Consider the following 10,110-nt stretch of genomic DNA (forward strand, 5'->3'; position numbering starts at 1 on the left):
GAAAGTCAATACCAAATCAAAACTAGTTAGCAGTAGCACATGTAATTGAAACGGTTTAATGACATATGAGATGATGATAACTTATACAATTAATCTTACCCAGCATGTAAAATGTTACCAGAGAGAGAGAGAGTAAGAGGAAAGAGGAGGTAAAGAGAGAGAGAGAACCCCAAGAAAAGGACCCAGAGAATAAGAGAGCCAGAGAAACAGTTACAATCTTGTTTTATCCTTTCCCTGACCATGTGACTAAAACCCAAATGTGAGATTCAAACTGACCAATTAGATAATTCCAACTTCCCCCAATGTACAATTCATCAACCCCCCAAAGTACACACATCTTGGCCTACAGGCCTTGAATCGCTATCAGCCCCTCTGTCTTTAGGAACTCCAAATGGTCCTTGTGGAAAACGGTAAAGCAAATGTCTTGGTTCATTTCAAATATCTTGGATTATTTTCAAACCTACAGTTCCCTGCTGGTGGAATGATCTGCCCAACTCAACCCGAGCTGCTGAGTCTGTGGCCATTTTCAAGAAACGGCTGAAGACGCATCTTTTTTGGCAACACTTGATCCATTAATACTAACACTTTATCTTTTATTCTAAATCTATTATCTTTATAAAAAAAAAGAAAGAAAAAGATTAGATTAACTGGGAAGGGTCATAGCGTTTGCATATTGTCCTATTGTTAGTTTAACTGCTTCTATTGTTCTCATTTAGAAGTCGCTTTGGATAAAAGCATCTGCTAAATGAATAAATGTAAATGTAATGTAAATATGAAACATGGAAAAATTGTAGCAGAGGTTGAAATGCTGTGAATTACCTTACACACAATTTAACCAGAGACCTGAACCAGTATTACGCTTTTAAATATATTAAAACCAAAGTAATAATAATAATAAATCATTGGCTTTAAAACTTTAACACAAAGAACCCATTGACAAAACCATAAACCAGCAGACAAAAAACAAAAAAGACAAAAGGAGCAGATGTTTAAAACAGACATAGAAATCCCTTTATTGAGGGAATGCCTTCCAACAATACAAAACACAATAATCCAGAGGCTTAAAGTAATACCATTCCATGAAGATACCAACAGAACAATGTCCCTGCTCTGTGTGGACAATCTGGAAAATCATGACGTGTTAAAATGGCTTTATTTTAAGTAAAAAGAAAAGAAAAGAAAAGAAAAGAAAAGAAAAGAAAAGAAAAGAAAAGAAAAGAAAAGAAAAGAAAAGAAAGAGAGAGAGAAAAAACTAGGACCAAAAAAAAAAAAAAAAAAAATACAACCCACAGACTACTCAACCGAACTATGAAAAAAAAAAAAATACCATAAAATAACTGTGCCACAGGTAGATAAAACATGTTAAGCGACAGCAAAATAACCTTGCAGTTCTAATTTTTGTAACCATTTGGTGACTGTAGGAAGCAAGCATTACATTTTATTCAACATTTGTCCAAGTTACTTCAACTTTAGAATGATAAATCAGCTTTTGTAATGGCCAAGAAGCTCTAAAGTACTGAAGTGGGCTTGTCCCATGTGGGTCAGCGTGTCTGATCAAGTAAACGTGTGGAAAGCCAATTAAGATTCTGCTGTCCTTACAAAAAAGTGTCACTGTCGATTATTATGGTTGGGAGGGGAAAGCAAAAATGTTCACTGTTCTCACTCACTGTACTGGCAGGTCATAGGATTAAATGACAAATCCTAGAGGACATATGACTCTACACAGAGTGAAGTGAGACTTGTAGATTAAGGGGGTGAGGTTATTGGGCCTGGGTGGGCTGCCGCTCCTCAGGGGTGTTGTCTGAGGCCTGGGGTTCCGCTGGGGGTCCGGAGCTGCTCTCAGACGGAGCGGTGCTGTCGCTGGTGCCCTCATCTGTAGCACCCTCTGCAGGCTCAGGCTGGGCTGGTTTCTCTCCCTCTGCAGCTGGGGTGCCTTGCTCGGCCTCCTGAGACACTTCAGAAGCTTCAGCCAGAGTCTCTGCAGGACGGACACCACAAAGGTCAGTCAAACATCTTTTATTCACTATTTTTGTTCAATATTCAAAGTAAGAGAAAAGAATGGTGCAGGTCTGACCCGTCTCCATTGGGGTGGGCTTGTCTTCTCCATCCTTGGTCTCGCTGGTGGAGGTTTGCTCTGTGTTGGCATTGGCCTGGACCCCAGCTGGCTGTTGCTCTTCTTGAGCAGCTCTCTCCACCTGCTCTGCTGCTTCCCGCTCTCTCTCCTCCGCCCTCCGGCGAGCAGCCTCCTCTGCAGCCGCCATTTCAGCTGCCAGTTTCTCCATGTCCACCTCCACTTTCAGACTACACAGCTAAAAAAGCAAACAAACCACACATCAATCACGGACAGTGCATCTGGCATTTGAGCTCAGGCTAAACAGAAGGGCTATTAGTTCACCGATCAAACTGAATTTCACACCCGTTTGAGCTCGTTATTGAAGGAGTCTGTGCTCTCCAGGAACCTCCTCTTCTTATCCTGATGTCGGTCCTCGATTTGAAGCAGCTCTGCTTCAAGCTTCCTCTGTTTAAAAACAAACAAAATAAAACCAGGAACAATGATTTAACCAGGTGCTTAACTGTCTTGCCAGTGGCGGTTCTAGGGGGGGGCCAGAGGGGGGGCCAGTGCCCCCGTGTCAACAAGCTTGGCCCCCCCTCTGGTCCCCCTAAATTTGGAATCGTAAAATCACACCAAACAACTGCGCATTTATTCAGTTGCGGCGCCTTCATCTAGGCTACACTGCAGCACGACGTATATTCACATCAAATGTTAACGCAGAGGAACGGGACACTGCAGTTCACAAAAGTTAATTATTTTCATGTGCTTTAAAGCCTTGCCGGTTAAACATGTCATTCGCTGCTGATGCGCTGTTCAAACATGCGCTTTACTGAGCGCGTACACTCGACGCGCACATGCACTAAAAGCCTGTTACTGGACTAAGTTATCTTTTGAGTCTTATATTGCGCTAATACTGTCAAATACAGACATTGTTTACATAAAGTTGGTTATGTCTAAAGTGAAAGCAAACAGAGAAAATTTATTAAAATCTGCTTGTCATATGCGTGTATATTAGACGTGTCGCGTGCAATTCTTAAAGAGACAGTAGCCTTAATAATAAACATGCTGCCGCTTGTCCTTAAAGAGATAGTTCACCCAAAACCAAACAGTTGCTGGTCCCCATTGACATACATAGTAGGAAAAAATATATACTATGGAAGTCACAGGGGTACATCAACTGTTGTGGTTACTCACATTCTTTCAAATAATGTTTATTTTCAACAGAAGAAAGAAACTTATTCAGGTTTAAAACAACTTAAGAGAGTAAATTATGACTTTTTGGGGGGAGAATTATACCTTTAATGTTAATAAAACAACAAAACACAGAGGAAATCATTCACTGCTCTCGACTGAGAACTTTAAGTCTGTTGTGTTTTATTTTCATATTTGTTAATTTAATTACTTTCTCATACTGTTAAATACACCTATAGCTGAAAAAATAAAGCAGTTTATTTCATTTGTATATTAAGTTGTGTATGTGTAATATGTATCTCTGTTCTTAATTTTTAATAACAAAGAAAATAATGACAAAGATTTTTATCTTCGCCACTTTGGCCTAAATGTCTGCCATTCTTTTTTATTTTATATTTTGTTACCTATAAGGCTTTGTTTTTAAAATAGGGAAATTAGTTTGGCTGTAATGCTCAGTCACTTGCAAAATAGTAAAACCAACATGAAAAAAGAATCGTGATAAAATCTTGATTTTCCTGAAAAAAAAAATTCGTGATATGATATTATTGCCATATCGCCCACCCCAGGTGTAAAAAAGTGCCTAGATGTGCTTAGATGCTAAAAATGTGTTATTATTGATCATTATATCACACTACAATTAAACAATGAAAAATTCATTTGAATTGAAATTGTGTTATTAGCTTTTTCTAGAGATTGCAGTCATACATGACATGGTGAAAAATGACTTGAAATAATACTGAAAATAGGTTAAGATGAATGTTAAAGGTGTGCCCCCTAAAAGCACAAGTGGCCCCTGCCTGGCCCCCCCAGTTACTGTGGTCTAGAACCGCCACTGTGTCTTGCATTTTATGACTTGTGTCTTTAACGTGCCCAACCTACCTGGTGCACCATGAGCGACTGGACTTGACGTTTGAGCACCTGCATGCGAGCGGTGGTCACCACTGAGCGAACATCAGGCACCACAACCTCACTCAGGATGTCGCTGATGAGCCGGTGGTTCCTCTGGAAACGAGCTGCCGCTGTATGCTTCATGGAGAAACCGTCATCATAGTCTAAGAGAAATTTCATATTTGGAATCAATCAATACAGAATATGGAGTGCTTTTTTTCCTCAATGCACAAGTTTCAGAACTTCCTTTTAAACTTTAGGCCCATTTGGGTGATACTTATTTCTCAGCAGGACATCTGTAAAAGAAAATCTGAATGGCTCTACCATTATAAAACTCTTGGACTTTGGATGCCAATTAATCCACGAAGAATAAGTCCAGGAAGTTTACTTACCATTGTCATATTACGTGTTTGTATCTCAAACGAATTTGTCATATTTAAGCCCCTAGCATTTATGAAGATCTCTATCTATCTATCTATCTATCTATCTATCTATCTATCTATCTATCTATATATCTATCTATATATATCTATCTTTAACTATAACTATATCTATATCTCTATATCTTTTTTACATTTTTATTATTACATGTGTTGCTGCCATTATGAAGGCCCATTATAACTGGAGTCTAAAAACAGTAGGTAATTCAGTCTGGAATGTCAAAATGTAGGAGGAAAATTCGACACATACAGGAGACAAGCAGCACTAACATTTAAAAAAAAAAAATCTGAGATATTTCTGAGAGAAATAATTAGCATGTGAATGTAGCATTTTACTAAATGGTATCAGAGGCGCGGTCACTTTAACTGTTGTTCGGCAAATTTTCGTGAGCCAAATCCAGTCATTTCAAAAGGAATCCATGCAATCATGTGAAAGATTTCCATAAGCAGATTTTGCAACCGGTTCAAGTTGGTCGTGTTGTTTTATATTTGTATTCTGTTCATTGTATTGTATTATATTTGTGGCATCCAAATGTGACATTAAGACATCACTCTCACCATCAGGGTCCTCAGCGGGCTGGATGCTCATATAGGGTTCGCCTTTGTCTAGGCGCGACTGTCTCTGCCGGCTCTCTTCTTCTAGAGCAGCTTCAGCGCGGTTCTTAGCGTTGACGTATGCCAGGTAGGCTGGAGAGTTGTGGTAGGCTTTCAAAGAGTCATTATACTCGATCTGCAGGGGGAAAAAAAACTGCTTAGTGCCTGTAACGATTTCCCAGGAATCGTTTTCAGATCAATCTCAAGTGAAGACAAAAGGCAAGAAACAAACCTTCTCAGCCTCGTATTCATTTAAATAGTCTTGTTTTTCCTCATCAGTGAGGTCTCTCCACATGCCACCGATGATCTTCCCAATCTCCCATAGCTTCAGGTCAGGATTAGAGGCTTTAACTTGGTCCCAAACCTATGAAAGACCAGTGTCAGTTCAGAGTCGACAGAAAAGTAAGGGTTCCTGGCCGGAGAGGGTTGCATTTTTCCAAAAGGATAGAGAGAAAGAGCACCAATGTTTGTCTACCTTTCTGTCCAAAATTAAAGGATGAATGCAGAGCAGGAGAGAAAAGTAAGAGTAATTGATCTGAACGTTATGTATCCATCTATTATCGATATATATCGATCTGTTATGTATATTATATACATTATCGATTCAACCTAACGGTTTTGTTTTCATCTTTTTAAAACACTTTGCTCAAAACAGAAAGCAAATGGAGCAAAGTTTATAGCCTCAAATGAGCAGATCAGAAAAGATGTCAGCTTCCCAGCCTTGTTAAACAGAAGAAAGCAATGAAGCGATGTTGGGGGTCTACCATATGAAGGGGCGGAGTCAGGCCACTGACCACCCCTCAGCCTTTGAGATGATCGCAGAAGCGCTCTCCTCAATTTACAAGCAGTAAAAGCAGACACCGTGGGTGTCTTACCTTCCTGCTTACCTTCCGGCTATACCGCATGTAGGGCATCAGCGGCTTGTCGGGCGGTTTGGGCGGCTTAGGAACGGTGATCCCTGAGGAGTTCTGCGGGAAAGGGAAAGAGGACCACGCGGGGCGTTAGAGATCATAAAGTGCACACATGGTCATCACAGAAAACACAGAACTTTCATAATGGAGCACTATGGAGAGAGGGACAGGAGGCAAACAGAAACAATGACAGCGTGAAGCGCTTCGCAAAGGGGGCGGGAGACGTACCTGAGCGACAAACCAAATACAGCACGTTAACATTACGCCGACAAGGCCATGCATTACGCCCTTTTGGACACAAAGCAACTGTCTTTTACAGACGAAAATGATTCTGCAGAGGTTTGTATGAAACAAGCCAACAGCTAAAATGCCTCAAGCTTGCTAAGAAGTCGTGCCAAGTTGCAGAGTTTGGCACGGGCATCTAAAGCCATGCGAGCGGACGGCCGTTGGCTCTCGTGCATGATGAAGTGATGGGATGGCTGACGGGAGTGAGGGGGAACAGTTCTGAGAAGCAATCACTATGAAGCTACAAGTCATTCTGTGTCAATCACACCCATCCAGACATTACTGAGAGTGACTGCTTGACAGAAGCATGAGGATTATGGAAGCTACGAGTTGAGAACTACCCAAGACTCGACTCTACTACCCGACAGACACCTTCAACTCTATGAAATGAGTCTGTACAGTGTAAGAGCAAAGCATTTCACTCTATTTCATATTCAGGCCATGTAAGTTAGCTTTAGCATCCTCTCGTCTGGGCTTTTAGTCCCTCGGCTGTCGCTAGGGCCCTAGTTGGCACCGGTCGAACCATTACCCTGTTGTTCCCGCTGGGGTTCCCTCCCAGCCTGTAGTTGTTGTAGGCCAGATGGCTGTATGGGTTGTACCCCACAAACCCAGGGGTGGTGGGCATTTGCTGATGGAGACAAATGAGACAAAACACGAATGAGAAATGACACAAACAAGGGAGGAAGGGACAAAAAAAATGAAAAGGAGAACCTGCTTTTGTTTTCTGTCATGATTTGCATAAAACATGCAAAAAGCAGCAATCTTTGATAGCAGCACAACCCTAGCATTACTCTACATCCACTTGTAGCAAAGCCACAGGCACTATGGGTGGTGGTGGTGGGACGCAATGACGTTCTAAAAGGCTTTGTTAATTTTAGGGATCGTGTCATCGTGATCGGGAGTATTTGAGCCAAATCTCATGGTGAATAATGGGTCTCTTACATTACAGGAATAACAGTTCTGGGACACTAAGAGTAATTACCAGGGATTTGGATCAAATATTTCAACCACACACGATTCAATGCATGTGGAGAAACGCATCAAAACTAAATTACTGTGAATGGCTCTCAGAATCTATTTTAAATGTACAATGATTAAATGATATGTGAAAGCCTCAAAGCACAAGGAGGCTTACACACTTTATGCTCTAAACATAGTATTTAATGAATAACCATGAAGGCTTAACTTTTTATGGGTCTACACAATACATCAATAAAATATATAATGTGATATGACTTAGTGCGATTATTAAATTGTGAAGGCTGTGATTTAATTACATATGTGGTTTCAGATCAGAGCGCAGCACTGTTTGTTGAAACGTGCAGCTCATGATACAGTGACAGTAAATTGACTAAGATGCTCCGAGAGACCAAATCATGAGCTGCACGTGTGTAAATGAACAGTGCAAACCCCCCAGCGCATATTTACTTGCCAGCAACCCACCAAAATAAAAGCTTGACTGTTTAAACTTTACAATTTTTGAAATTAAGATACAGTAGTATTGTAATTTTATAGTTGTACTATATAATTATTTTATTTTACATTGACAATATTTTCACAATACACATTTTGTTTAACTTTTTTATTAAATCACCAATAATAATGATTATTAATATTGTTGTCAAAAAAAAAAAAAATCAATCCAACAATTCTAGAATTATGAATTATTTCTATTTAAGTCCCCTAGCAAAAATGTCGGGTTTTTTTTCATATAGCAATTAATAAATTGCATTTTTTTCCAAAACCGTGCAGCCATAATTCATTAAATAATACTTTTGGAGTCTGAAGTACATGGCATCCTCAGCAACTTACGGATTAATAGAGCTGTGTTAAGCTGTACACAAAAATAATTAAAGCCACCCCGTGTGATACTGTGACCTTCCCACAATCCTCTCATCTCTAACGAACCTAAGGTATAGGTTTGGGTGATGGAGGGGAGGGGAGGGGCCATATGGATGATTGGCATGTCCTGGATACTTACTGTTGTGGGGGCTGGGGTGGGGGCAGGGGTATAGGGCGGCCGCTCTGTGAGAGGAAGAGAAGGGAGGAAAATGTAATCGACTTTACTGAAGTCAATTGAAAATCATTCACCAGCGGTAAAGCCTACTTATTCGTCACATCCGCATCGGTTCAATGTGCACAAATTAATTCACACCACAAATGTCAGTCAATTACATCTACAAGATGCACACACCCATATTTACACTTTATTTATAGAAAGTAGTCATATTAAACAAAGAAATGGTAAAACATATTTAATAAAGTCATTTCTGAAGATCTGATAAAGATGGGTGGGCTTTAAGGGGGTCAAACCAATCAATTGAAATGTGCTCTTACTTGACATCTTGTTTGTAGGATTGAGGATATCAGGCTATCCCCATCATTTGGTTCTGAAATAGGGCAAAAACTTATTAGACGAATAGGCATGCTTTCCATGTGTGCAAAAACATGATCAACTTGCTCCAGCTGCAAACATCTACACATCAACCTGCTTTTTGATCAAATATGTTTTGTTTAAAACAACTACACACCCACCTGTTTAGCTTTAATGTGAAATTCAAAGACATTGTTTGATTAAACATCCCACAGTGTGTGTGTGTGTGTGTGTGTGTGTGTGTGTGTGTGTGTGTTTGGTATAAATAAAGAGGTGGATGTAATAGGAATTAAATGAGATGTTGTGTGTATGGATCTCAGGCCTGTATTGGGTGAGGATAACGGCGAAAGGGCTTGCAGAAGCCTAAAAGGTTTATTTATTGATTAACTTAATACCATGACAACTACAATGGGAGAAAATAAAGGTTATTAACACGAAAAACAACGTAAAGGTGTTGTACTTGACGAGCTATAAGCATCCCGAGTACATGCATGCTTGGACGGTGGAGATGCTAACGTGCAAAACATCAATGAATGAAAGCGGCTAACACTAGCTGAATAACACAACAGTGAAATATCATATGAAAAACAAATTCATATTCGCATTTCAAGCAGAAAATGTGTTTCACGTTATTTGGATTGTGTTTAACGTTTCTTACTTTTCATATTATTATTATTTTTAAACACAACCTGGTGTTATAGAAACAGCATTAGCTAGCGGGCTAAGTTACAGCTTAAGTCCGCCAACCGTTGAAGATATGAACATCATGATGCATATAAACAACAAAAAAACTTCATTTTTAAATAGGCATGTTTGTTATATTACAGCGCGGATAATAAGCTGTTGACTGAAACCAGTAATATGCAATAAAACGCACATTATCGACCACTCACCCCAGCTTCTTTGTTCCCTCAATGGTGCTCCGCCAGGATGTGACACATTTTGAGCTGTATCTGACCTGATTTTAACCGGCACATTTCTGCCCTCTAGTGGTCACGATCTAATACTGTACTGAGTCTGACCTGACAGCAGGAGGAGAGAGATGAGCGATGGACGCAAAATGCTAAACTAAAACTAATAAATTTAGCCTTGGTGAAACTTTTTTCTGTGGAAACTGGTGGACTTTTTTCTATAACATTTAAAAAATCTTACCAACCGAAAAACTTTTGAATGGTGGTGTATATCATCAAACACTTCAATGTTTTGTCCGATTTTTTGCAGTAAAATCAATGTGACCAATTTGAACATTTTGTCAGATTTATAGCAGTAAAATCAATGTGACCAATTTTTAAATGTTATTCTCTTTTAAATTTCTCATATTTGTACATTTATGATTGAGACATAATTATCACATAGCTAAATATTAAGTGTCAA

At 39.6% G+C, this 10,110-nt stretch overlaps 1 protein-coding gene across 4 annotated transcripts; it reads right to left on the reverse strand.

Moving 5' to 3' along the window:
* Positions 1–988: 988 nt before the first annotated feature.
* smarce1 (SWI/SNF related BAF chromatin remodeling complex subunit E1) lies at positions 989–9,696 on the reverse strand. 4 transcript variants are annotated; one of them, XM_084419562.1, is made up of 11 exons: positions 9,630–9,696; positions 8,700–8,752; positions 8,344–8,387; positions 6,892–6,990; positions 6,054–6,134; positions 5,399–5,530; positions 5,131–5,302; positions 4,124–4,296; positions 2,417–2,518; positions 2,075–2,309; positions 989–1,978 (listed from the first exon to the last, which is right to left on the reverse strand). In XM_084419562.1, the coding sequence occupies exons 2-11, from the start codon at positions 8,704–8,706 to the stop codon at positions 1,761–1,763; spliced, it is 1,263 nt and encodes a 420-aa protein (XP_084275688.1). In that variant the 5' UTR covers positions 8,707–8,752; positions 9,630–9,696; the 3' UTR covers positions 989–1,760. The 4 variants fall into 4 exon arrangements, with proteins under 4 accessions (XP_084275688.1, XP_084275687.1, XP_084275690.1 ...); XM_084419561.1 differs by having other exon boundaries at positions 6,042–6,134; XM_084419564.1 differs by lacking the exon at positions 6,892–6,990.
* Positions 9,697–10,110: the final 414 nt, after the last annotated feature.

This window comes from Rutilus rutilus (genome assembly GCF_951802725.1).
Source record: "Rutilus rutilus genome assembly, chromosome: 1".
Taxonomy (NCBI): Eukaryota; Metazoa; Chordata; class Actinopteri; order Cypriniformes; family Leuciscidae; genus Rutilus; species Rutilus rutilus.

Bases quoted from the DNA above. Each gene is read 5' to 3' on its own strand.
- smarce1 (XM_084419561.1), bottom strand. The intron at 2,310-2,416 runs GTGTGAAATTCA...TTGCTTTTTTAG, and splicing joins TCAATAACGAGCTCAAACGG to CTGTGTAGTCTGAAAGTGGA. The intron at 1,979-2,074 runs GTCAGACCTGCA...TCCGTCCTGCAG, and splicing joins GCCCACCCCAATGGAGACGG to AGACTCTGGCTGAAGCTTCT.